This window comes from Necator americanus, chromosome II (genome assembly GCF_031761385.1).
Source record: "Necator americanus strain Aroian chromosome II, whole genome shotgun sequence".
Lineage (NCBI taxonomy): Eukaryota > Metazoa > Nematoda > Chromadorea > Rhabditida > Ancylostomatidae > Necator > Necator americanus.
This window is the reverse complement of record NC_087372.1, coordinates 17,269,945-17,297,367: the sequence shown is the minus strand read 5'-3', so window position 1 is coordinate 17,297,367 and position 27,423 is coordinate 17,269,945. Positions and strand designations below refer to the sequence as shown.

The following is a 27,423-nucleotide window of genomic DNA, read 5'->3' as shown; positions in this document are numbered from 1 at the left end:
TCCAAAACAGCATTGCGAACCGAAGCAATGAGCTGGTTAGAGTGACCATTCCATTTGATTCAAGCAACTATTACTTCGGTAATAATTTATCTATAAACAGCTTCTTTTGATAATAGGATAATAGTCCAATGGGAGAATATGAAACGTGGCAACACTCGAGTTCACATCTCATTATACGGTTTCAACAAAGCGTAATTAACATTGCAGTCGATTAAAACTGAAGGTTGAGGGAATGAAAACAATTTTCGCAAAGAATTTAAGAAAAAAGATGTTTAAATCGATACTACTGCATATCCTCATCTTCATTAAAGCCATTTACTTGTTCTACTTTTACAATCATTATTGTTACTATACAAGCATTATTTCGACCCAAAACATGACGTCGTTCTACACAACCGCATCGTGTTAAACGCAAGTAAATTGTGCTCTGAGATGAACAGATTATATGACCCCATAAATACATCGCTATTTCAAGAGAGAACCAAAAATACCCAACTAATTCATAAAGTGAATCAAATGATGCATTAAAAACAGCGATGAGAATAGAGAACTTCGCAATGGAACAGAAATATATCGGAAAAAAGTCGTAAAAATTGACTTCATTATATGCGTTCTAAGACATTACCAAACGAGGATGTTACCACATATTCCGCGCGTTCTCCTATTAAAAATGGCCGGATCTGTAAAGACCTATGACTGAGGCTGGTCTCTTCGCATGAATGACGACAACATATTCATCATGTCCAAATTGGGCTTCCACGAAGAAGAGTCGCTGCGGCCGATCACGGATGCAAACAACTGATCGAGGACACGATCTTTTGGATGGAACTGCACGTGCGACATCACCTCTTCGGCCATTGATCTGTATAATGAAAAATACAAGCTGGAATTTGAGCTAATGATGCAGAGTTGAACCCACTTCGCTTCACTGCGTGAAACATCATCTCGACTCGCAAGGAGAGCTGCAAGTAAGTCGAGTGGGATATTCGGATATTTTCTACTAAATGTTGTCACTTCAAGTGTGAGCAGTGATTTGTCACGAAGGCTAATTACATCACCGCAGCTCGAGATTAACGACGTCACCAGAGAGAACTGAAGAACAAGACCTGAAATAGAATATGTGAAAAAAAGAAGACCAACTCACTGGCTCGCTAATATCTCCAGTATCGAGAAGTTGCTGGAATAAAGTCTCTAGCCGTGTAGCATCAGCCTTCATACGAGAACCTGCTGCTGAGCGTTCCTCGTACGTCGCAAACGTTAGACGACTGCAATTGGAGCAATTCTGATTAATTCTAACAATTAAGAAACAAGACTATACCGAGAATCGATCGCTTTGAGGTATTCGCCAACTATTCTGAACTGCAGGTCCATCAAAAGCGCACATCGCGTAGCTGGGCGAAGATGACGGTGGTCAGCGAAGTAGTCTTGCACAGTCATGCAAATGGTTTCCGGAGCTGAACAGCCGACGAGCCTGAGGAGTAGAATAGATAATAAGTAAAACTGCACCTCCATTACACCAAAATCCTTACCATTTTCTAGAAAACAACTCTGCAAGGTGCGGATTCAGATCCTCACATATTTCTTCAAGCAGGAAATTAACTCTGAAAAAGATGTATGAAGCTGCTCCAACCAGCGTATGGGACTCACAGCGCACTTTACGTAGAAGGGAAGCTTGATTGCAGAAACACATAAATAACACCCTTTTCACTTGTTGTATAAGTATATTTACAAGTGAAATTTTACACACACTAATAAAAAAAAGTAGAACTGGTTACTTGCAGTACTCGCACCATAAAAATAAAATGTTTTCAGGATGTAATCTTCTAAAAATTCACCTTCATTTTGAAAAAAGGAGTATCACAAATTGGCCCACGATTACAGACATATTGCAATTCTAATTTGCTTGGAACTCACGCGACGCCAACAGCACTACTCCATCTCGCGTTAAGACGGTCTATGTTGTCGATGATTTGTTGGCGGCCAACAGCACGTCGGCCAGCAATGCTACAGTCCTGCTGTTCATCGTTCTCCATGGATAAACGAACCTACAAAGGAGCTTAGTGAGTCATTTCCTGCTAAAGCTTCTGTGCTCAATAAAAAGTGCACCTGCTGCATGTACTTATCTGTGGATTCGATGCAAGTGTGCAGATTGTTAGCTATTGCAATCTAAAAATAGTTAATCATTTGGTTCAGTGGTCATTTGAGAACTATCACAAACGAATGACTCTAACCATAGTAGATGTGAATTCTCTGAAGTTGCTCCTGTTCTCGAAGTACTTGTTGCGATAGGCCGTAAAAGCATCTATAATATTAAAAAAAAATGCTTTTGAAGACAACCAAAAGTGCTGGAAATACCTTTATAAGAATTTGCGAAGGCGAAAAACTCTTCTATTGTCAAATTTATGACGTTCGGAATCACTTCTACGCTCACTTCTTTAGCAAGGGTAACCTGTATCGAAAAGTACTCAACATTCAACTACACAACATTTCACATGAATAGTAAGAGTAATTTAGCTACTAATATTAATTGCCGGAACGGAAAACAAGGTAGATAAGACCTCTGGATAAAGTTATCAGATGGGAAAGATGTGAAATTAATGAAACAAACCATAATGAGAACCAGAGAGATGAATTTGAAGAATCTGTCACAACCTTTTGTAATTTCCGAATTGCAATTATGCTGATCTACAAGTCACTTCAAAGACCACAAGTAGCAATTGTAGCTTGATGCTGGCATCTTCCGATTTGGAATAAAATAAGTTATTATACAGAAAACAATAAAAATAGCAATTGAGCAACAATATATGATACTAATGCTAAATATTTTACTGGAAGCAGTAACGCCAGCGGTAAGAAGTTTCGCTCTTCGATGGTTCGAAAGTGCCGCAGTACCGACCCACACTCACATCCATCCCTCCGGCATTTGTGGTTTGTATTATACAAGACTTATCTGGTAGGATAAAAACACTGAATTAACACATCGACAACTTTGTAAAATATATGAACAAAGAAAGGAGTTTTTTTCTTTGAAGTTACTTATCTCTTTCCATTAGCTCGTTTCTGACTAATCTTACCAAGACAAACTGTTGATTTGTTTTCTAGTTTGTAGTTTTCGGCCAGCCGATGTATCAAGGTGATTTCTGTTTCTGTTTCTTCACCGCCCGAGGGAATGATAGGCTCGGGAACACAAAAGTCAATACGAACTAAAGGCCCTGCTGCCTCAGTGCGGTTTCAAACTATTAGCCCTGTAGACGCTGTGGAACATTAATCAGTAAATGAAAAGTAATCCAAAGGACACATGTGAGCAAATAGAGAACATTCAGCTTAATAAAAGCATAAGTAAGGAACATTGAAAACACCTTAAACTTCAATAAAGAACACAGAAGCAATGCGTCCCAAAGAGGTGGCTCCGCCTCCGCTCCCGCTGTATAATAACATTGTCAGTAGTTCATATCACGGACAATGGTCGGAAAAGTGATCCTATTCTTCGCACTTCTCTCCATCGGACATTCACAAATTGCACACGTAAGTCTAGAAGTGATACTATGACAAATTCGTTCATATGTCGAGAACCGTTTACACAGTAAAGAATTTAGACAGATAGCTGGTTATCTGCTTCTAATGAGGAAGAGAGATTAGCGCCCCTGTTCTTCAAGAAACGATCCGGTATGTCTTTTCTCTCATTCACGTTCGTTTGATGTTATGTAGCAGTCGAAGTACGGTTTAGATCCTTCAAAGCGTAGTATCTGTTGGTGTCGACACAAACTCTGCCCTTTGGGAACGCGATGTGCAGTTCCACTTTTGGATCAAGGATTCAGATCTGCGTAGACGACATAGAAGTCTTTTCCATAACGTCTACGATTGGAACAGATATGTCGACATTGTAATGATGGAGACTTATACAAGAGGCCCATCTTCAAAATTTAAACTTTCGTCGTTAGTTTTTTTTCAATTCATAGGCTGTTGTTGCGAGCATCTTCAAAGAATTGATAATACGTTAGAACGACGAGATATGAAATCTAACTACAGAGTTAAACATTTGTGCAATTGCACTTCTATAAAAATTGAGTGGATTTACTCTGGCACTTCTCTAAGTTCGCTCATGAGTAAGAGCAAGGTACTAAGTTCAAAGGCAGCATATCACGAAAATGGCGTTTTGGTCTCCGAGGGACAATACAGAGTTCGGGTTATGATTATGAGCGCGACCATGCTCAGTTTCTCCCAATCGTTCTAAAACGCGACGTGAGAAACTGCTTTATATCCTAAGAGGTAAGCTAGAATGCGTTGCTTTCGAATAGGGTGCTGAGGGAGCCGAAGGGTGTAAAAGGTTGGCGCGTTTTAATGCATCTCGTAGAAAATGAGGTGGTTCCCACGCCGTTTTTTTATATTGTCCCACAGAAACCTCAACTTCGTCAATTTCGAGATATGTCGCCTTTAAAAACAGCGATAGCGTAACGTTACTGCAACTTTGTACCACAACTTTCACAGAGAAATTGACGAATAATTCTCGGAAAAAGAAGTGAGGTTGCAACTAGTGGAATGATGGCTTAAGAACGGAGAAATTCGTTGTGAAACAACATTAGGTTCCAAGCATTCCGGAAAATCTGTAGCAATTGCTTCCTGACTCTTATTCTCATGAAATATGTGAACTTCGTGACCTTAGGTGCGGAACCTAAACCTAGACTTCACTCTGGACATCTCTCCAGTCGTTAGAGATTCAGTAAGGAGCTCCTTTGGGTTAAAATAAAAAGATAAAGAGATAGGAAGTTCTGCGGTTTTGCTAATCTGATGACAACCTTTATTTACTCATTAAGAACCTCTTGCTTAAAAAAATAAAACCGTTTCAAAAAAGGATCTACACTACATATTTTCGGCAATATTGTCTGCGAAACTTGTAGAAAAACCCTCCTTAAAAGCAGGCTTGTACACATATTGGAGAAACAGAGCGAAAAAGTTTGGTTGGATTTCAAAATATTACACACCATAGCAAGGATGACGCACAATGTACTAAGTAAAATTTTAACGTACGCGCCAAAGAATAACTGCAACTGATGACAAAGTAAAAAAATTTGAAACAAAAGAGACATCATCAAGGTTTTTCTGTATGAGAATTACTTCGAGCACTTCCAGCTTGAAGAAGAAAGGTAACAATATGGAAACATACCGTGTCCCTCAGCATTCCAAACATAATATTCGGTAAGCTAGTGTAGAAATAACCAAAGTTATCCTCATCCGGACGCACATGTTTATTCCAGTCCTAAAAACTTGGCTGTCAATAAAGCTTACTCAATGGTTCTCTATGAATGAATCTAAAAACACTAACATCCTTTTCAGCACTCAGTGTCTTTTCAAGCCAGATCTTCATATCATTCCGTGTCATTTCAATGAAACTGCAACACCAATATCAAAAGCTTTACTAGGAGATTATCAATCTTTTTTTCAGATGTGTTAATTAATTAGTTTTGAGAGTACAATTGATGAAATGCGAACTCCCAAACTCAGAAGAAAACTGAAAGTTCATATTGAATCCATTTCCATTCAACCGTCCTCAAAACGCTAACAAGTGTTATTGACAGGACACCGAATGAGTCTGAGATGAACTTACAACTTTTTTCCGAAATGTCAAGCGCAATCGGAAGGAGTACTTACTCGAGAGTTCTCAAAATAGTATCACTAACCATCAGCGACAGAATTTTCGAGAACTTGGCTACAAAAAGGAGTGTTGGTTTCCACAAGTACGGTGAGATAAACAAGCTCAAAAAGCGACAATTGTCTAGTTTAAAGACGGAACTATTTTCAAAAATGTCCCACGCTAAGAACTCCTCTATGTACAAAGAAATAACAGAGGAAGGTTCTGAAGAGAAAGTCGTTAATCCATGGACTTATAGAGAAAAACTGTGGCGTAACAGCATGAAATTGTTGAATAAACATTTCGCTGTTCCGAAAAAAGTTCCGTTTTTCATTCCCCTAGCTTCGTTGTTAAACGTTGCGGCACATTGGACAAAAACAAAAGTTCCGGTCTGCACCAAAAAAAAAGAACGAAGAAGAAGTTGACGGAATTTGTACAGAAATGTTGAGATCTCCTGCTACATCTTCTGTTCCATGTGCACTGGAACTAGCTGCAGCCTATGGATTACGCCTGCGCTCTTGTAAGCGTAAGCGAATGTAGGTCTCCTCAAGATCTCTAACGAGAACTAGGATAAACGGACAGCCGATCGAAGTCGTACATGAGAGCTGCTACATACCGAAGAACAACAACTACGAGAGTAATATACAATAAAGATGAGCTAAGTCCTGTTCTGCACTCAACTTTCCAGACCAAGTTTATCTGTCGACTCCCGGTCGACGAAGCTGCGCTTCTACCTACGCTATTCAACATACCATGATGTAAAAATTCAAGACTCGAGCAGCATCGTCCACAGTGATGGCGAAAAATCGACTGTACGAAAAGAAGGCCCCTCGGATAGTTTTTTGGCTACTTCTAGCTAAGGATATGATATGATTTAGAACATTAAACGGAATTAGATGTGGCGTATAACACGCAACAAACATCAATACCTGACACCGCCTTCAAGGGTAGTCATAGAAAATAGTCTTCACTTTTCTGTTCAAATTATGAGGTGATCAAAAACCTCTTTGATCTCGCATCCTTTTGCTGTAGAGCGAGAAGGTTGGGTAGAGCTATTTCCAAGGACGACACGTTAGAAAACTGCTTACTTGTTCAGTGCCTATATTTTACCGTTGGCTCTCTACTGCGGCAATACTGGAAAGAGGAAAAGTTTCAGTGAAAGTTACTAATCAGTATTCACTCAGGTCGGCTGACGTGTCAGAACGATGTCATCAGCGAAACGAAAATGTTTTGCCTGCTGCCCATCAACTTTCACTTCATTGTTTTCCCATTTCAACCTCCGCACGCCGTTCCCGAAACTGACACTGAATATTTTGGATGAAATTGTCGGACCCCTCTCTTCACATCGAGGATAGCTTTCTTGTAGAGTTTGAAACTGTAGTTGTGAAGTTACTGCAAGTCTCTGAGAAACTAAGTATTGAGTAAGGACGTCTCGGTTGTCAAAGCTTCCACAACCACTTCCGTCTCAACTGAATCAAAAACGTTCTTCAAGTCGATGAAAGTAAGACACAGCGGCACGTTGGGCTCTCGTAGTATTTCAATAGGTTTCGAAACCGTGCATATGGCCAATCGTGCAGAATCTTTCCCGAGACCCTGCTTGCTTGCTCCTATGGCTGTCCTATCTACACTTTTTTCCATTGCTGTTGAGAATTACTCTTTATAGAGTTTTTAATGAAATGAGCTAATTGGGCGACAGCTACTGATGTCGAGTGGATCTCCTTTCTTATACAACAGCGCGGTGTTTTTGATCTTCTATTATTTGAAAATCTTGCGTTCCGACAGGTGAAGAGTGAAGAGCATTGGTAGCATTTCAGTGTGGGTCGGCAGTAGGTCCTTCAGATATTCAGATTCGATCTGGATCTGGTGATGTTCAACTCTTCATGATTGCATTTCAGATTCGGGAGGACCTCTAGGATGACGTGTTCAATTTCCCTTATATGACCTCTTACCTGGTCAGGGGTGAAAAGCCGAATAGGTGTTGTTGTTGAAGAACAATTCTTGAATTAGTTGTTCCATCTGGGACATACGACATATGCGTTTAACGAGGAACCACTGACAGAGTCCGAGGCTCTAGTCTGTATCCAAAAGATGAAAAATGAAAATCTGATGGAGACGACGAGATTAGCGCAGAGATGCTGAAATATCTCCCTCCGCCTGGGATTCGTGAGATGACAAGATAATTCAATATGGATAGACGAAAGGATACCTGACTCGTGGAGACACGCTATCATAATTCCTCTCCACAAGAAGTTACCCGTCATGGACTCTAGGAATTATCGAGGAATCTCTTTGCTGCGTGTTATGTACAAGGTATTGGAGCAGATTATCCTGGACCGACTCATTAAACATCGCGAAGAAACAACGCGCGACGAGCAAGCTTACTTTCGTCTTGGCCGATCTACGATTGACCAGGTGTTCATCGTCAGGAGAGTGATCGAAATCTGGCAGCGGTATTCGAAGCCAACACAACTAGCGTTTCTGCGCTTTGAAGCCACGTTCGACTCTGCTCACTAAGGCCGTCTTCTCAACGCGCTCCGCGCCGATGGAGTACCAGGAAAATTCGTTCTCTTGCTTGATGACACGAATCAACGAACAACTGCTGCAGTTCGAACACCAGCCGGTTGTACAACACCGTTTGAGGTGGTAATTGGAATAAGACAAGGGACGGTGGCAGGACTTTTCGTGTTCAATTTCGCCATCGGAGACAACATTATGTGAAGAACAGTAGATCAGTGTCCTGCCGATATCATTCTAGCACCATCCGGACGCCCTTTGACCTATCTCGAGTACGCTTACTATGTTGTTATATTCGCGGAAAGCAGTACGAAACTTCAACATGCTGTCAACCTTGTATCGAAGCTGGCTGCAGCCTATGGACTATGTCTCCGCCCTGATAAATGTAAGCAGATATGGATCTCTTCAAGACCTCGAACGGGGATTAGAGTGGACGGACAACCGATAGAACTCGTCGAGTTCTGCCACCTGGGCTGAAGACCGAAGAACAGCGGCAGCTACAAGAAAGATATTCAGCAAAGATGCGCTAAGGCCACCTCTACATTTAACTCCTTAACGAAATGCCTCTGGTCAATCCCCATCACCAACGAAGTCAAGCTGCGAGTCTACTTATCCGCAATTCGCCTTATCATGATGTATGGATTGGAGAATTGGGCAGCACCATCAACGGTTATGGAGAGGCTTGATTGCACGGAATGAAAGCTGCTTAGACGGCTACATGGCTACTTTTGGCCTAGGGTTTCCCACAATGAAGATATTTACGCAGAAATTGATGCGGTATACTGGCGGATGACTCGTGGAAGATTGAACATCTTGCACCGCATCGAGAAATGCTAAAGTAAATCGTCTTCGCTTCTTTGGTCTTTGGTATATTAAAGAGACCGGCAGATCGCCTTGTTCAACGAACTCTGAGGAGTTTGTCGTGTTCGAGCTGGAAGAAGCCACCTAGCCGAAAACGGAAGTTTTGGACTGAGGTTGTGAAAGAGGACCTGAGGACACTCAGTGTGGATAGGCAATTCAGGACAGACGTAAGGTTTCGCAGAATATGGAATAGCGACGAATGGATTGATTCTGTGCAAGCTCTCGCAGAAGATCGAGAAGGTTGGACAGAGCTATGTTCAAAAACGGCACACCTCGGTGAAGATGCGGGTAATCGCGTCAGGCGATGACATCATCCCGCCGATTAAGTCAAGTAAGTCATAAGCGCCTTCCCACCTTTCGACCTTGATTGCAGGCTCTTGGTCAAACCAAGGAGTAGGATTTAGGTTGTTTTGAATCGGTCCCGACCCGGGAGAAGCATGGAGCCTCTCCTCTGAGTCCACCTGTTTCTCAGAAAAGGCATCCGCGGTTATCCTCCCATCCGCCAATTGCTACAAATTTTTGTGGCGACTTAACCTTATGGTGCAAATAAAATACCAGGGAATGTCCACTCATATCTTAAGGACTTATTCGCCCGAAAACAATAATAAACGATGGACTTGACGTTGCGTTGTTTGAATCACTTCATTCTTTAACCTAAGGTACCAACGTTAATAAAAGGATAAGGAGGTTGGCATTAACTATTCCCTTTGATATGTGACCACGCGTTCAAGTGCAATTGAGAATCGAAAGGTCGTATGAACTTATAAGGATATACTTATACTTATAAGGTTCTGCGACTTGCGTAGTTCAATCGAAGTACCAGATTGTATAACAGAATTAGAGTGCTGGTAAAAGAAAACTTTTGTTTTCCTTGCGAGGTTTTCTTCTCGAACAAGATATAAAGATATCGGAACAATCGACTTCTTTCAAATCTGGCCTTATCTCAGGAATTCAGAGGTTTGCTGCGGATATTGAGGACATACAAGAGCAAAACACACTTTTTTCCTAACGATTGTCCCAAAAGATGCGAATGGCCTTAATGCTAGAAGCTATGTGTAAAAGGTTCTGAATAAGAGCATTCGGCATCATAGGTGCCAGTATTATTTCAAATACTTGCGAGTTCATGTACATTTGTAAGTTCTCGTATTATCAAGTCTCACTTTATTTTCGAATATGTATTGGACGCAAATGCTCAACAAATCTTACTTCTTTGCGTCGCTTTCCATTAGAAAAAAATGATCAAAATGATAGAATCTCACCTGTCATACAATGAGTTGAGTGTCGTTCTCGACAGCACCGGAACATCTTCCAATAGTGCAACAGTATTAATTTGTAAACGACGATTGCCCAACAACTCTTCTGCACTAAAAATTTCACGCTTTCTAAAAGCTCAGCAGTTTAAAGCCCGGTGCTAAGACAAATTGGTACTTATTCTGCTTTGGTTGTCTAAAACTAACAGAAATTTTGATTGACGTATAGAACAACGTTATGTTATAATACGATATTGTTGTATTGTAATATATAATGATTCTCTTGTTCTGTTGAAAGTTTCTGTCGATATTTCATCCGTCAACTATACCTCTATTTATTTATTTACTGTACCTCTATTTAAATATAACAAGTACATATAACGGCTCAATTATATTTTCTTAGTATTAAGTTGAGGAAAATGATAGTAATAAGAGTAAAATTTTCTTCTTTTTCTAGAATTTCATAGAAGCTCAATTAGGATGGTTCTATACTAAAATATGTTAGGTAATAGGCTTTAAATTAGGTATATAAGGGCACGCCTAACAGCGTAAAACAACCATAGCCTCAAATGATCGAGGTCATCCGTGCCATCGTCTATAATAAGCTCATACAACTGAAGCACTGCAGCGATTGTACCACACATCGCAGTAACGCGGCTGCTGAGGTAGGCACAACGATTTTGGTTTTGTTTCCAGATCGGATATCTTAAAGGCATTACTCCACGAACCTGGGGTGGTGCGGATTTCAGGTGGAGAGTTCTTATACGGGGTGGTATACTATGGAGAAGAGGGTGATTCCGTCCATTTCTTCTTAATTGCCGCAAAAACGGCCCAGAAGATGCAGCGCATGCTCAAGGCTGGCGCGCTCCAATCGAACTTATTGCGGAAAATAGCACGCCGGAACGCTCGAATTCGTACCTTTAAGGCCTTTATTTACGGCAATTAGGAAGAAATGGGCGGAATTACTCTTCTCTCCATAATCTACGACTAGGTATAGGCATAACCCACCTGAAACCCGCACCACCCCAGATTCGTGGAGTAATGGCTTTAAGGGATGATGACTTGTTCTGGATGAGGCATTTGAGAGGATATATTGCAAATGTTCTTACTTTCCAGGCTCTAACGAAGGCGACAACGCTGAAACGTTAGCCGTAATAAAGTTTGTTAATAATCTTGGCTGTTGCTTAAATTTGACTATCGACAAGTTGCAACCTCTATGCCAAGATTCAAGGAGGGTCGAACGTTCGCAGTTCATACAAAGTCACAGTCCGCCAACTGCCGCCGAGAAGATTTACGACTTTTAGGAGAAGGTGACTCAAGAAGGATATCACTCCCAAGCTCACGGTTCATAGCTGGTATTAGTGCTTTTGGTCTGCTGATGCCTCGAAAGTCCAGTGCCATTACTGTACAATATTGATAGCACTTGGGTGCGACCAAAAAAACCATCACCGCGTCCACGATCTACTCTACCGTAAAGTTGTCTAGAAAAGGGCACCACACGTACTTTTTGACTCGGACAGAGCGTCAAACATCAGTGTGTTTCATCAGTGTTTCATCATCAACATCAGTGTCAAACATCAGTGAGTGTTTGATCCTGTGTATTAATAGGGGTAGCAAAACTAAGCAACTGAAAATAGTTTACAAACGGTGATATCTAAATTGAAAATTGTTTGACTCCTCTGAAATCTTACTCGGATACTCAGCTAACAAGATACTAAAAACAAGAATATTTTGTTTGAAAAAAAAAGTTCAAGCATAGATGCGATAGTCGGACTCAATGATCGATGCCCCCAACCCCTTCACTTTTGGATGGTTGGCAAAGGGACCCCTTTCACTTTTGGACAATTGGACGGGGGCCCCTTCACGTTTGGACGGTTGGAGGAGGGACCCCTTCACTTTTGGACGGTTGGAGTAGGGACCTCCTCACCTTTCGACGGTTGGCAAAAGAACCCCCTTCACTTCTCGACGATTGGCGAAGGGATCCTCATCACTTGAGCCTCACCTCATGAGCTAGACCCCCTTCACCTGAGGAGGGTCTGTCTCCTCCCTATCGCACCTATGGGTTCAAGACGTTTTTTTTTTTACGCAAAGTAGTGCTGCAGAAGATACAGCACACCACAATTTTGTTACAATTAATTCTTCCGTTGTTTCATTAAACGAACGACGAATTTCATGGGGATAAAATAATTAAATACTAAGTAAAATAATAAAAGAAATAATTAGAAATTAAGTGAGTAGAATTTTCTCCGCCATTTTTGTAACAAAAACAACGGATTTTTGCATCAACCCAACAGAAGACATACTACTGAGAAGAGTGGAGATAACGGCAATCCCAATTCGATTAGGACTGTTAACTCCACCGCGCCGCTTACGCAACTCCATCAGGCTACAGGTAGTTTTGATCCTACCACATACAATAACATAAAGAAAAGTATAAAAAAGAATAGAAAGACTTACCCATAGGTTTGTATCCAACTTAACAACTGAACAACCTCACTTTTCTCCAGACGTTCTGCAGCAATTTCACGAAGCTGGAAGAAAAAAAGTCTAAAGGGAAAAATGGTAGAATTCACGTTCTACAAACCCGTTTGCACACACAGTTGTGATACATGTGAACAAATCTGTCGTAAATTTGGTAGTCTGGAGGAAAGCAAGGGACTGCGGCACGAGCCAGTTGCAGATCGTCTACGATTACCTTTCGGCAAACTTCGAGGTACCTGCAAAATATACTACATAGCTACTATTTTTTTAGCACGCAATTAGACTTTTGTTTTCATCTAACCTGGCAAGCCAGGCTTTATTTAAGCTACGATCCTCGAGTTGGTTGCCCTCGACGCGGCTCCAAACAGTTTTCTCGAGAACCTGGAAGTCTTAACTATAATCATTACTGATGGATGTCATTAGCGGACATATTTAGAATAGTTTCGAATGGGTGTCATCATGCTTTCTCACACGAAACAGGTTTTTTTAAACAACTTCATCTAACGCACATCTAGCTGCAACATTAAATACACCATGTCACAAAATTGGCGAGTGAGGTCTCTGTAGGGTTTTCGAAATGTAGATTAAGGAGTATGAGCGTGAACAGAATCAATTCCCCTCAATCGTCCTAAAAAAACGGGAACAACAATAGTTCCTACCATACGTATAAGAACGCGCACCACCGACGCTCCGATTTCCTCAGCAACCTACTCATTGGTTTTACTCGAATAGACTGCAGGGCGGACCTTATCGATTTCCGATCGCTCGCTTGTCGACGCGGTTCGTGTACAGTGGCACCGCGTTTAAACGTATGTCGTAGGAACTAAATTCGTTTTTCACGTCGTTCTTCAAGACGACCGCTGAGAATTGAACGTGAATACGTGCATACTCATAATTTATCTCTTTTACTTTGTCAATTAGAGATCCCGATATCGTCGACTTTGTGATATCTGCAACCTTTGTGATACCTCAAGCATAGAAAGCCGTCGGTTCCTGATCATTTGTTTGCTATATTATTATTCAAATTATTTGTGGGATGACAAGTCTGACCCAACCCCGTAAACGCACAAGATTTTCTTTTTGAAATAGAGACTTTGAGAGAGTGAACGAGAATATGTTTACAGAAGTCAATCAAGGAAGTCTCATAAGAAATTTTCAGGTGTAGTGTATACAACCTAAACGTTCTATCGCTCTCAAGATCAAAAACTCTTATTCAGAAGAACACAGAGAAAAAAAAAGCGGAAACTGCTGAAGCACCCCTTATACCAGTTCAATCTGCTACCGATTAAAGTACTTCTACAAAATTTGTTACCTCAAAAGCTTTCTTTCTTAATTGCCGAGGTCGACCTGGAGGCATGAATGCACTACCATGAGCCTTCTTTTCTAAGTAATAGTTATCAATACTGAAATCATGTAGTTGGAAACAAAGAACGGAGCAACAATTTCTTCCTGGCTTATTCTTTCTTTGCTTACCGTTCCTCTCGTTCGACAATACGAATACATGTGACAAGCTCCTGGGGGCCACTGCCTGTTTCGCTACCTTTTACCATTTCTAATGCACGACCAATCACAAACCACATATTACTGCTAAGGTCCGTGACTAGTTCATCTACTTTGATGAAAAACGTGATAAGGAGCTAAAAAAAACATGGTAAAATTGTTCCGGGAATTACAGAGACCAGTAGAGTAGAAAAACTTACATTTTTCTCGTAATCTTTATTCGGTGAATTCGACTTATGCACTTCGAAAAGAAGTTCGTCTCGCGCTAACTCCAAATCCATGATGCTAAAGACGAAAAATGGTTAAACACAACAATCCAACAAATTCATAAGTTGTTAAAATCAAAATATGCTTTAATACTTCTTGTGAGCCGCAAGCAACTTTCCTTGATCTAAAGCCACTTTAGTGTCGTGAATTGTCTGATTGATGTTGAAGATGTGTTTCAAGTTCTCCATTGCAGCAGCATACTGTCCTAAAAGTCATCATAGCTAGAAGCAAAAAAGTGAACCAAGTCACCGTAAGAATTCAATCTTTTACTATCCGAAATGAAGCTGATCAGAATCAAGGATGGTGATGAAGCAACACCTATAGTATCAAAATATGATGTGGCACCTAAGGTGTTTGTTAAATGGATGTTCAACTTCATCTATAACTGGAGTGTCCTATTTCTGGTGAAGCAAAATTCCTGCAGAACCAAAAAAAAGCAGAGGAACACAAAGTTCATGCCATTATTTTGATGTCCCAACTACCCTTTCTTTCGACTATGTACGTAGTCAGATAGTCGGACATGAAGAGTGGTACAGTTACGAAAGCGACTGCGCTCGAAGAGGAGCGGGAACCGTAACGCTTGGGATCGACGTAAGACCATCGTGTACTGCAGCAGTGGATGGTGCGAGTAAGGATCCAATCACTATCCCAACCGTTATGCTTCACCACACCGTTCCGAGCGCAGCCGCTTACGGAACTGCATTTCATCTTGTTTTGACCCTACTAACTAAACTAACCATAGGTCCGGTGTTATATCCCCGATTAAGCTCAAAATCATTTTGAACAAAAAAAAAGATGCGTAGAGCACACTTCATTACCCTTCTTTCAACTATTTACACGTAACTTTAACCTCGGTAATGACAGGACATTACATTTCACCACTGCAAGCCAAGATTCCTTGCGCAATAAAATAAACGACGAACTGTGCGGAGCATGTGGCTCATGCAATACTGTCTTGTTTCCAACCATTTATAAGTATTTTTAATGTTTGTCACTGACGGTGGCCAGAAGAACTCGACTGATGTGTATTTTGTTACCACAAGAAGAACATTCATAATTTCATTCAAAAGAGTACTTTGAAAAATTCCTTCCAATGTATTTTGTAGGAGAAAGTCTGCTCTACTAAACGGTTAAAATTCTCTTTCCGGGACCTTCTTGCCTTTTTGGGTATTTAGATGGGACACAGATGGGAATTTTGGCAAAACGAGTTCGTTTTTGTTTTTGAATAATCCTAATTGTTCATCCAACATTCATAATTATATTGTTTCTTTTACTTCCGGTGCAGAACGTATAAGAATGAATTCTTTAGTTTATTACGATGTGATCCTCATTACAACAACTGAGTTCAGACGTTCATATCCAGGTGATATATTATATCGAGAGACGAAACGCATTAAGAACCGAGAAGTTCTAAAAAAAACTACTGAATGAAAGACAGCAATTCTGGTACTAATGGTACCACGGCTATATTGAAAGATCTTGAAACAACTCTTAATTTCCGTTACGAAAGAATGAAAAGTACGTACCGTGTCGCGCATTAGCATCGCGTAGTTCGCGCATTTTCTCTCGAAGCTGTGGAAATGGCGTGAGACGATGCCGAATAGCCGCGATGCTGAACGAAGTAGAAAAAAGAAATGAAGATTGAGAAACTAAGTACAAATCGAGGCAGTTAGCTGCTAACCCCGTCTCAATTGCACTAATATCCTCAGAAGCAGTATGCAAATGTGCGATGGCTGTACGAATCCCTTCCAATTGCGATTGAACTCCCGTACGTAGCATAGCTTCTACTGCAGCCTACAGGTACAGGTTCACAATGATGATCCAAAACAAACAAAGATTACGTTCATATATATCTTTCCAAACTCCCCCTAAAATGGATGTCCTGAGCTATTCGAACTAATTGGCGCATTTAAGAGGTGAATATAATCCCAGTAGACCTCCTATACAAGACTGATTGCTATCTGTTCCCGCTCGTACTAAACCCAATCAGACGTTTGAGTGTACGCTCTTGGCACGTATGAGCTACATAACATGCACAATTATATGGCGGATGTTACCAAAATGTTGCCAAAAGGTGGTGCCATCCAGCATATTGTCAAAGTCCGAATAAAACAAACAAATACCCAGAGCGAGTAGGGAAACTTTGGCAGCAACTTTCCGTTTCGTCGTGCTGAACTCCCGGACACTAACGACCTCAAGGTACTCAGGTCGGCAGGTTTCGACAGGCAGTTCACGCGAGACTATAGTTTCACAAACTATAGAACAGTAACGAATGGATGTATTCTGTGTGAAATGAAGTCTAAATGCTTGGACAGAGCTATGTCCAAGGACGGCACGCCCCAACGAAGATCCGGGGAACCGCGTGAAGCACTAACACCAGCAAGCCGAATATTATCGTTATGCTTGTTCGTAAAGAGAAGGCGTAGCAATGCAAAAACAAACAATAACATAGTTGACTTGTAGCAAAGATATTTCAGGCTACGATTTCTACAACGGAAAAATGTGCAGCGAGTTCTGTTGGCGAAGAATCATTGCTGATGTATGTCTCTTCAAAAAAAAAGAGTCGAGGTCAAATTACGATTAGTAGACGTAGAAGAAGTACGAGACCGTCGTGATTAGTTGGAACGATTAGAGAGAGGAGGCTCAAACTTGCAAAAGAATGCGTCATACAAATGAGATGAGGGCGTATGCCCCTATCCGGATCAGAGATTAGGAGATCAGAGGAAGATTGAACGCATCCGATTTGGTTGCCACGCTTTTCAACAAGTAGCCGCTGTAGATTGCAACTACGTACTCTTCTATATACAGAAATAACTAGCGACGCTCACAACGTGGATGCAACGACTAGTGCACACATCAACAATGCGAAGATCACGGTTCTCAGACGAATGACACACCGCACACCCTTCTCATGGCGACGAAGTATAAAAGTGAAGGTACAACTCTAGACACAACAGAGATGGTCTTAATGCATATTCGGTGGTGCAGGAGACACCAATATAAAAAAGGGGTGACACAAATGTCAGATCAAGCAAAAAGTACTGAGAAATCGATAACTCGTTACTTCTTTATTTCCGAATTTATGAAATAATAGGTATCAGTCAGTAATACAATCACTAATCTTAGTACGTACAGCTGCAGTTGAGCAATTCTCTTCAATCAATCTGCAATCCTGAGGAAACTGAGAGCCGAAAAAGTCGGGAGAACGGCTCTACCAATATTTTCGAAACTGGCGAAGAGCAAGTGTTCGAAACTGGCGAAGAGCAAGTGGTTATAAGAGGGAACTAGGTCGGGAGAAGATGTATGGGGTGAAGTCGAATCAAAAGGACCCCAAGTTCGGTGCAACTGCGTAAGCGCCTTCCCTCGAAGAGGAGTAGTAGCTGCAATTCTTATATCTATTCTTGCGAGGACTTCTTAACCTCATGAGGTCGTCTCGCAAGATGACGTAATACGTATTATTAAATGACGACGAAGCATGTCCTCGGTGAAGGCGCTCACAGAGCTTCCTCCAGAGTATGCGAAACCCCCCCTTCACCCGGAAGTTCTTTCTTCCTGCTTTTCCTGTTTTTCACCCATTAGTTTTATCGCTTATTTTGCTTCTGGGATGCCTCCAAGGTCATAATTTGCCGGGATTGATTATTCGATCCTTTTTTTTTTGTTGCAAGATTACCGTTTGTTATAATCGGTATCACAATAAAACACAAAAATCCGTCCTACACGGATAAGTATCTACAGCCACGCGAAAAGAATGACAGAAATCCAATGCCTACAAACTGAAGCCTTTGAAATATGTCCCGCAGTCAAGAAAAACTTAACTGATGAAAAAGGGTCCCCCCCAGTATTGCACCTATGGAAGATGAAAAAAGTACACAAAAAAGTGGTACAAGTTGAATCCTTGCAAACAGGTATTTTTCTAGGAGCAAAACAAACGATAAAACTAATGGAAAATGATTAACTGAGACTCTGCAATATCATTCATGCAGTATTACAAATAATGTTTAAAAAAAAACATAAGAAAGTAAGAAGAAAGGTCCAGAGTTCCCTGCATACTGTAGAGAGAGCATAGAGCAAGCCTTCGTCGATTAGGCCTAAGTTACAACATGTTTCAAAACAATAACACTATGGCCTGACACTGACGCCAGTCAACGAAGTTCAGTTAGTAGTTTGGTTTAAGCCGAATTTCAAAAGGAAGAACGTTGTCACCTTTTTTCTATCAGCCCGCTTGCGCATTTCTGGAAGCTTTTCCAATTGATCAGGCCTTTGAAGGAGTGAAGCGATTTGATCCAAAGCGGCTTCATACCCATTTTCTTCCATCTGCTGAACTGTCATAGTCAGCAGTATTAGCAAGCTGTATGTATTCGGCACCGAAAATCCAGATATAGCTCGTTGTTAAAACGTAAAAGTAAGTTTAAAAAACCGAAGAATATCTTTAATTCTAAGTACGAGCGATCACATAAGGCAACAAAAAAGAGCATATGCTGAAAAATAACGAATGAAAATCCATGAAAAAGAAAAATACACCAGTTAGAAAGCACCAGACTTATTATACGGGAGTAGTAAAAGCCTTTTAATGCACGAGTAACAAAAAGTTTTTCTTAAATTTTTTTCTTTTCTTTATCTACAATTCACTTTTCTTTGCTGCTCCAGCGCCAACGTACTGCTGACCTTCTAAAGTGACCTGAATATGCACAATAACCTTGGGTAATGTCAACATAAACTTATAATTCCAAAAATTGCACAATGCACAAAACATACTTCAGTAACTTGTATCTGCTTCAGAAGAAAATCCTTAGCATCGAAAGCCTGCGATCCATCGCTGAATTGAAATATGGCTCGATCGTCATCGATGAGAAATACCTAGATGAAGCAGTTAAAATTTACGAAATATCTGTAATCATCAGTAACGCAGAGTTCCCGTTAACTTGCGCTTTTTTTTAAATATTTATATAAAATTCGAAACATATACAGTGAATAGCATAGCATTTGATGAATAGCATTATACAAGCTTCCATTGAAAAGGACTTCGATGAGAAATTCGTCGGCGCTTATGTACAAATGTGGCTGCTAGCTCATCCTAGACATAAGCAGACATTGCGCAAAAGTTCCTGCGATAAACAGAGCAACAAATGTCTTCTTCAGTATAACTCCCGATCATTTCAGTCACCCTTTAAATGGTGGTCATAGTAAGCGTTCCACCAGCGTCTACAAAACATACTCAATGTGCGTAATCTAGTTGATGAATATCGATCGCTGGGTTGTCAGCGGAGGAAAGTTTGCTTCCCTCCATGGATGAACTGCAGGTCGGCTTTCCCGGCGTTGGCGAAACTCTGCATGCAGCCGAAGCATTTTTTTTTTGCCTACTATAAGTACATATTGTTAAAAATCTGTAAAGCCTCATTAATGGGTTTTACAACACAGACGCACCACTTCTAATGTCACTTCAAAAAAGAAAATAACTTTGATGTGCTCCAACAGAAGTCTCGTTGAGGACATCATTTCTAAGCAGCTACTATCGTGCAGCAGAAAGAAACCCCGCGTTCGGAAAGGCAGTAAGAATCGTGTGGAACAAGGTGCATAAAAAACAGTCTCGAATTACCTTTCAATATTCAATATCAATCAATATCCTTCAATTCACCCTTCAATACGTGGAATTTATTTCCGATCAGCCTAATACATATTTTAAGAAATGAGAAAAGAGAAAGGGACACGTGTTATGTGTGTTTCTTCTAAGCACTGTTTCTGCCAACGCGCACAAGTCACAGAGCAATCTGACCATTAGCCGCTGGTGTGGAGGCGCACAGTGCTCATCATACCAAACACATTCGGCGCATCTGTAGGATGTGGACGCATTGAGCCGCACGAAGAAAAGCTGCATCGGATAGCGATGACAACGGCTTACTCCGAGTAAACCAAACCGTAGTCATCGCAATCAAACCCGTCTTGACTCCATGCAGCCCTATGTTTGGCAGGTTTAGCTAATTGGGACCTATAACGAAAGTAATAGTATTTGTCTTAATATTCGTTTAGGGTTTTCTAAAATTTGTCCTATACGTTCTTAGTTGTACCTTACAAACAAGAGCTCCTAATACAAATGCTTCAGTTTGTTTGGCGGGCTCGTCACCAGCAGAATTTGACTCCGTTGAACTGTCCTTTTCAGGTCTTAACTGCGATGGCTTATCATGGCGTGTTCAAGGCTTCAATTTCCTTCAATTTCAATTTTCTTTTCTTTTTCTTTTTTTTTCAATAACTTCAATTTCCTTAGTATGCTCGCTTCTTGGTGTGTAGAATCTTCTTGGGCACTGATTTAACACACTCTTGTCATAACTGAATTCTTCGACCTGCTTTGGAGCTCCATTTCAGAAAGGCAAATGTTATTCTCTTGCTTCCGTGAGGAGACGCATGCAGCAGATTTCTAGAGGCGCCGGCACTTGCGATACAGCAGATGAAGTTGTCGGTCTCGTTTATACCTTCCCGAAATCCGATCCAATGGAAAGGAACCAATGGTTGATGAAAGCGAAGTGGCGACGACGAACCTTCGCTCCCTCTATAACATATGATCTCTCATAAACAATGCAGTTATGTTGACAACTTGCGATGTTAGATGCTGAATTCAACAAAAACTAACAAAGTCTTTGTACAAACTTGTGCCGCTCCCGGGTTATTCCCCATTCACAGAGCAACTAAGTTATCATTACTGGTGGTTATTAACTTCGAAAATGCCCGCAATAGATGTCTCCGAAAAAGACAAAAATGTATGTCTGTCTGTCTGTCTCCTTTATAAAGTAGCTTTTAACCGAAGACATCAGTCTCACCGACCTTCACTCACACACCTCTGTTACATCTATTGTCTAGTTTGCCGGTGCAACCAACGTGCTCGAAACAGAAATCTACTGCATCTGAAAATTCACCTGACAGTCTATGTGGTTGTTTCGGAGCATGGATTGAAAAATTTCGGTGTATTTAGAAGTGAATGCCCTATTTTTTTCCAGATGGTTGGATGGATCACGAACGTTTACAAACATCATGAGCGGTTGACCTTTCTTCGTCATTTTCAACAAATCTTCTGGGCTCTTAGCCTAAAAGATATTGAAAATTGAGAAAAAAAAATGACTAACACATTGTACGGAATTGTAGCAAAACATAATAGAACGTTCCTACCTTCGCCTTTATGGCATCCAGATCCACTGGAGGGGGCGTCCGTTTGTATACAGGAAGTTCATCATCCTCCAGTTTGTCTTCGTCATTCTCTTCCCATTCTTCGAAGAGGCGCTCCAGGTCGGCATCACTCAAGAATAACACATGACCAGATACATGTATATGTCTGTTCAGCCCAGCTGTTTGCTCTAACATGCCCAATATATGGAAGAATTCTTTACTCTCCCTCTCTCTCTCTTTCTCCCTCTCTTTCTGCATATATTCTGCACCGGTGAGATTCTGCATATATTCAGCACCGGCGAGGTGCCGAACCTGAATATATGTGCTGAATATATGCAGAATCTCACCGCCATGCACCTGGTAGACGAGCACCTTTTCACCATTGGCCAAAGTTATGTACCCATGAATGTTGTCTTTGATAAGGCAAGCTAGTTTCTGTCAAATGTTAGTGAGGGTAAATAAACATATACATGGATGTATACTTCCAAATCTGCAAACTATCATACTGTATATAACGGGCGTATTCTGTCACGTGTGTGCATCTGCATACGTGTGTGTCTCAGTCAAGAAATTCCAAAAGAGAGGGAGACGAATACTATGGCGTCGGTTTGGTGCGCTGGAGTCTCAACACGGTAAAATTGGATGAGACAGGTCTTACGGGGTTGAAATGGTGCGCCTATACCAATGAGCTATAGAGTGGGGAGAGACGGGTTCCACTGCGTCGGATTAGTGCGTGGGAGCCCCAAGGCGGTAGAATGGGTTTCTATGGTTCCTTCACATGTCTATAGTCGGGTCAACACGACATGAATCACGAGTGTAGTTGTGGTGCATTTGCGTACGCGCTCGAAACGGCGCAGTGGAGGCAGCATTTGGAACCAAGTTGGGACCGTCGCAAACTACAGCGATGGATGCTGCCAGCAAGGATTTCACCACGCTCCTAGCCACTACGCTCCACCAAAACGCCTCGAAAGGAGCTGCGTACGCAATTGCGTACGTGCTTCATGTCGTTTTGACCCTACTACATTTCCCAGCATGTCTCCATGATGCTGCTAACAGCCTTCCTTCAAAAAGAGGAAACGGACGTGCGAGCGGCCGCTTAAATGCAATACATACTAACCAACAGTTTACGCGATCTGACGTAGGACGTTACTTTTATCACTACATTAGTGATATTCACGTCATTCCATGTTAACACATCATTCTGTGCTAATAGTTGAGAACAAAGGAAACTCATACTTCGAATAATGCTTCCAAATTTTGGAGGTTTGAGAGAAACATAGATGTGAAATCAAGCTGGATTGCTCTCCAAATATAGAACTTAGCGTTTAGAGGAAAACTATAAAATCTTTCATCTATGCTTAAAATTTCGGGTAAAAAAAATAGGAGAAAGCGTTGGTAAAAAAAACAATCGCTACTGCTATTTCTTATTGATTGGTGAAAACGAGAGGAGCGAACACCAAAATAAGACTGATGTCCGGCTTTAGCCGGACGTTCAGGTTGGTATAATAATAATAATAATAATAATAATAATAATAATAATAATAATAATAATAATAATAATAATAAGAAGAAGAAGAAGAAGAAGAAGAAGAAATTCATTTTTATATATATATATATACCATTTGAATAAAACCATTGATTAGCTTCTCTACAGATACTGAAAGTGAACAAAATTGTCGTCAGGTCAGGTTCGAAACTTCGCAGAAACGACGACACTTTCGGAAATGTGGCAAATACAGTGAACCCAATTTGTGGCACTCACTGTCACATTGCTGCCGGATCACAAATACCTGAAGCTCAGTGCAGTTGCGCAAGCGGTTGTATCCGAAGCGGTAAGGTGGAGCTAGCAAATAAAATCGAGTTAGGAACCCCTAGCTCCAACAGACTGCAAAGATGAGTCTAGCTAGATAGGATCCCCCTCGATCGCAAATGCTAAACACTAGCTCTGTCGGGCCGCCTTAACAACTTCACCGAACTTCAGGTGAAATCATGCATTGAGCCCTCTACAACAGCGAAAAACCCCAAGACCACTTTTCTGTCGGCTTTTCATGGTTTTCAGTGTTTTTTAGCACAATTATACATGAACCTGTCTGAACGTCCGGCTAAAGCCGGACTTCAGACTTTCTGTGCTGTTTGCTTCGCTCGCCTTCACTGATCAACGAAAATTAATATTAGTGCAGTTTTCTATGAAATTGGACTTGTGTATCTCCAACAATCTTTCTTCCTTTTTTATATTATAATAAAAGCGAAAGATTTCACAGTTTTCTTTCTAAACTCGTCAGTTCTACATTTGGAGAACATTCGAACTTCAGATTCAAACACTCCTTACCAATACATTATAGACGAAATTCAAAAGTATCACTCCAAGTATGGGTTTTCCTACTGTTTTCCCCAGACAGTTATCAAAGAATGATTTGTTGGCATAAAATAACGTGAAAGACATCACTACTTACTGATAAAGATAACGTCCCACGTCAGATCACATAAACATCCTGCTACTATTTAAGCAGCCTTTTGCATGCGTTTCCACTCTCTGAGAACGGCATGTTACAAACTTGAGGCGAACGAAGAAGGAAATAGACAAGCGGAGGAGTCATAAATGTGTCCGACCCCGCGGGACCCGTCGCAGCCCCTTCTATAGGTAGCTGGTGCCGGCGCGCCAATCCGACGCCGACGGACCCGTCGCACCCCGTATTATGGCTAACTGGCGCCGGTGGACCCGCCGCACCCCCTTCTTCAAATTTCGTGACACACAGACAAACACACACACACACACAAACACACACACATACACACATACACACATACACACACAAACACACGGACTAAGCTCGTTATTATATATCATGATAGGATTATGTATGCAGTTTTAACAAAATCCTTTTCCATTAGATTTATCGTTTATTTTGCTCCTCGGTCCTCCTAACATCTTGTTTCTTACGAATTCATTTTTGTCCCATTTTTTGTGCAAATGTAGGAATTAATTCTTGCCACGTTTTTGCGCAATTGTGTACAGTAATAGTAATAGTAATAGTAATAGTAATACAGTAACAGAAATACAGTTCTTGCAATCTAAAACGTTTGAGGACGGCCGATGGAATCAGCAGAAACTGCAGAACTAGCGAAAAGAGATTTCCCTTGTACCGCGACTTAAAAAGATCTTACATAACTGCAAAAAATGGGACCGAAAATGACTCCCTGAAAACAAAGAAATTACAGAACAATTACAAGCAAAGAAAAAAGAGAAACTAGTGGGAAGTGGCTTTAATACGACTTCGTAACCTTATTATTGCATTATTTTTCGAGAAAAAAATGAAGAAAAACACCGAAAGCAAAAATGGAGAATTTCCACATAAAGTAGAGCGAGCTCAATGTACGCCTCTACCGAGGTGTTGCGCCAGCACACTGGAATAATTTTTTACGTTGACTGTACACTACAACCAATCCACACCAATTCATCTCGTATGCCAAAGAGAATAAAGAAACACTACTTCCTCCATTGAGAAAACTATGCTTTAGTAATTCAGTGAAGTCCAATTTATACCGCTGTCGTCGAAGTTTACTAGAAATTTTGTTCTCGTTGAAGACAGTTTGTCACAAAATTTATGTTGGAGCTTCTCCACAACTAGACAGAGATAAGGATATATTTTACGACTACAAACTTCGGTGCGGGTGTGGTGTGGCGGTTAGAGGTTCCGCTTCCTGCACGATCGATTGGAGGTTCGACTCCGCCCTAGTGCTCACCAAGCCAATCATCCCTCCGGGATCGATAAATTGGTACCAGACTTGTCTGGGAGAATAAAAACACTGACTTGACACATCGGCTAGCCACCGCAAGTCATTGTATAGGCCAGTTACACGTTCGTAAACCTCAAACGATTCTGAATTGAAGTGAACGTGGGAACTTTACAAGCTTCAGCTCCCCATATTAGTCCAAAATGGCGGGAGAAGCAGCCCTGGTTGCACCTTGGTCTCCTACGATGCAGCTTGTAAAGCGATAGAATGCGAACTACTCCTTCGTCGTCTAATTTCCGCAACCTAACTAGTGAAAATAAATAAGTAGCAGAAGCTCCCGATCACACAATCGTATTATATAGTCGCACAATATACGAGTTGTGTATTGTCTTCCTTTTGTTTCCTGCAATAAATTCGACGATAGGGAGACGGAATCACACAAGGCTGTTTCACATGCCTTTCACTGGATACTAAGGAATTTGAGGGTGACCACGCTCATCTTCATGAACTACACCACTACCTCTATCTACTCGTTGAGAGATCCCAACATCGTCGATTTCTTTGATACACTGCCCTTAATGAGACAACAATTTTGGGAGTCGCTTTAACACTGACAATGATTGAAAAACAGGAATGATTAAAGCAGAAAAATAGTATACATGGTAGTGCGAATACAGTGCTGAATTACTACCACCGATGCTATTGATTGGTACTAGCTATTCATTACATCATGTTCATTTCATAACTTCTCTTCAAACTAATCTTTCTTGTGGCAATAAAGTAACTGCAATTACATGAATACCAGTATTTCTGGATTGAAAATGATTGCAACATCTCTTTTAAGGTAAACTTTTCAAAAAAAAAACACTTGCTAAAGTAGTAGTCTGCATCTACGAAGGGATAAAAAGGACTTTCTTCAACATGATATTAAATCTGTTACGCTCATTTTATCTAATTGACCCATAATTTCTACATCAAACGCCCCCGCACGAAACTTCTAAGAGAAAAAAGGCGAGAACATGAAGAAGTTGAGATACAAAAATTCCAGCAATATTCACGGGTACCTGTAACTAGTGATATCTTTCTTCTTCTTCGTTGTTCCTGATTCAGGTACTTGAACTTCTGGTTTCCGATTATGCGACGAAAGCGATAGTACTGTTAAATCCAGCATCAAAACAACTAATACGACGAAATCTCGGGAGACCATTCCTAAATTGTCGAATTATCCGAATACATAAGAACCGATCCCACAAATGCATAATATTTATAGGCTCCAAAAACTTGTGAAAAAAAAGTGCGAAGGAATAAGAAAACGAATGAAATCGTTTGCTACGCTTGCAACCATTTAATGTCGTACCGTCTCCCCTGCTAGGAAATCGATGATAGCGAACAAAACGAATATGATAACCGCAATAAATCCCAGAATTTCATTTCGGAGAAATTGTGTGGTACAAACGCGATGCAGCAGCGCAGAAGTACGTGCGAATAGAGCGAACAGCAAAGAACATGCACCTTTAACTCATGCGGTGAAATCCTCCACATTTCTCCTTCCGTCACCTTCTTTCTTTTTTTTCTGTTAACAGCGCTTTCGATTTATACCTTGGTGAAGAAGTGCTACTAGTACCACGGTCGCAGTTTCTCCACAGATTCGGGAAATGCTTTATCCTTGCCTATGTTGGATGCATGGGGTGGCTGTTCTCGGTCGATTTGGATCATGCTCATTGGGTTTGGGAAGACTCATCCTTGCATGACTGAGAGCCACCCTATTTTTAAACTTCATAGCATACATTTCTGAGCACTTCTTGGGAGTTACGGTTACGTCAACGTGAATTTCCGCCGTCAACAGTGTATCCGCCTTTCTCGTCATCAATCATGCAGTTAGTCTGTTTTTAAGTATGCATTGCAAATCTAATCTCCTCTAATAATCAATATCGTCTCAACCATCCTATAAAACATGTAGAAGGAGGTTAAGCTGTGCGCTACAGAGTAAGATTACCAAAGTCTTCTTACTCAAATTACAAAACAGGGTCT

The 27,423-nt window shown here is 41.0% G+C and overlaps 4 protein-coding genes across 5 annotated transcripts; 1 reads left to right on the top strand and 3 right to left on the bottom strand.

Moving 5' to 3' along the window:
• Positions 1-690: 690 nt before the first annotated feature.
• Positions 691-18,831, bottom strand: RB195_018172 (uncharacterized protein; the record flags this gene model as incomplete). 2 transcript variants are annotated; one of them, XM_064185493.1, is made up of 22 exons in its annotated part: positions 691-862; positions 920-1,092; positions 1,145-1,265; positions 1,319-1,471; positions 1,530-1,601; positions 1,915-2,045; positions 2,107-2,166; positions 2,232-2,302; positions 2,356-2,449; positions 5,165-5,257; positions 5,324-5,390; positions 10,264-10,368; positions 12,712-12,785; positions 12,839-12,971; positions 13,037-13,116; positions 14,048-14,138; positions 14,209-14,372; positions 14,436-14,520; positions 14,596-14,707; positions 16,029-16,114; positions 16,184-16,296; positions 18,706-18,831. In XM_064185493.1, 22 exons carry the CDS (start codon positions 18,829-18,831, stop codon positions 691-693), a joined length of 2,376 nt encoding a protein of 791 aa, XP_064041374.1. The 2 variants fall into 2 exon arrangements, with proteins under 2 accessions (XP_064041374.1, XP_064041375.1); XM_064185494.1 differs by having other exon boundaries at positions 18,706-18,816.
• On the bottom strand, positions 7,040-7,267 carry RB195_018174 (uncharacterized protein; the record flags this gene model as incomplete). Its single annotated transcript, XM_064185496.1, has 1 exon — positions 7,040-7,267. One exon carries the CDS (start codon positions 7,265-7,267, stop codon positions 7,040-7,042), a length of 228 nt encoding a protein of 75 aa, XP_064041377.1.
• RB195_018173 (uncharacterized protein) lies at positions 7,931-8,620 on the top strand (the record flags this gene model as incomplete). The annotated part of the gene is made up of 2 exons (XM_064185495.1): positions 7,931-8,079; positions 8,350-8,620. 2 exons carry the CDS (start codon positions 7,931-7,933, stop codon positions 8,618-8,620), a joined length of 420 nt encoding a protein of 139 aa, XP_064041376.1.
• Positions 18,832-19,120: 289 nt separating the features above from the next.
• Positions 19,121-26,599, bottom strand: RB195_018171 (uncharacterized protein; the record flags this gene model as incomplete). Its single annotated transcript, XM_064185492.1, has 5 exons — positions 19,121-19,180; positions 19,258-19,359; positions 21,411-21,578; positions 21,661-21,787; positions 26,457-26,599. The coding sequence occupies 5 exons, from the start codon at positions 26,597-26,599 to the stop codon at positions 19,121-19,123; spliced, it is 600 nt and encodes a 199-aa protein (XP_064041373.1).
• Positions 26,600-27,423: the final 824 nt, after the last annotated feature.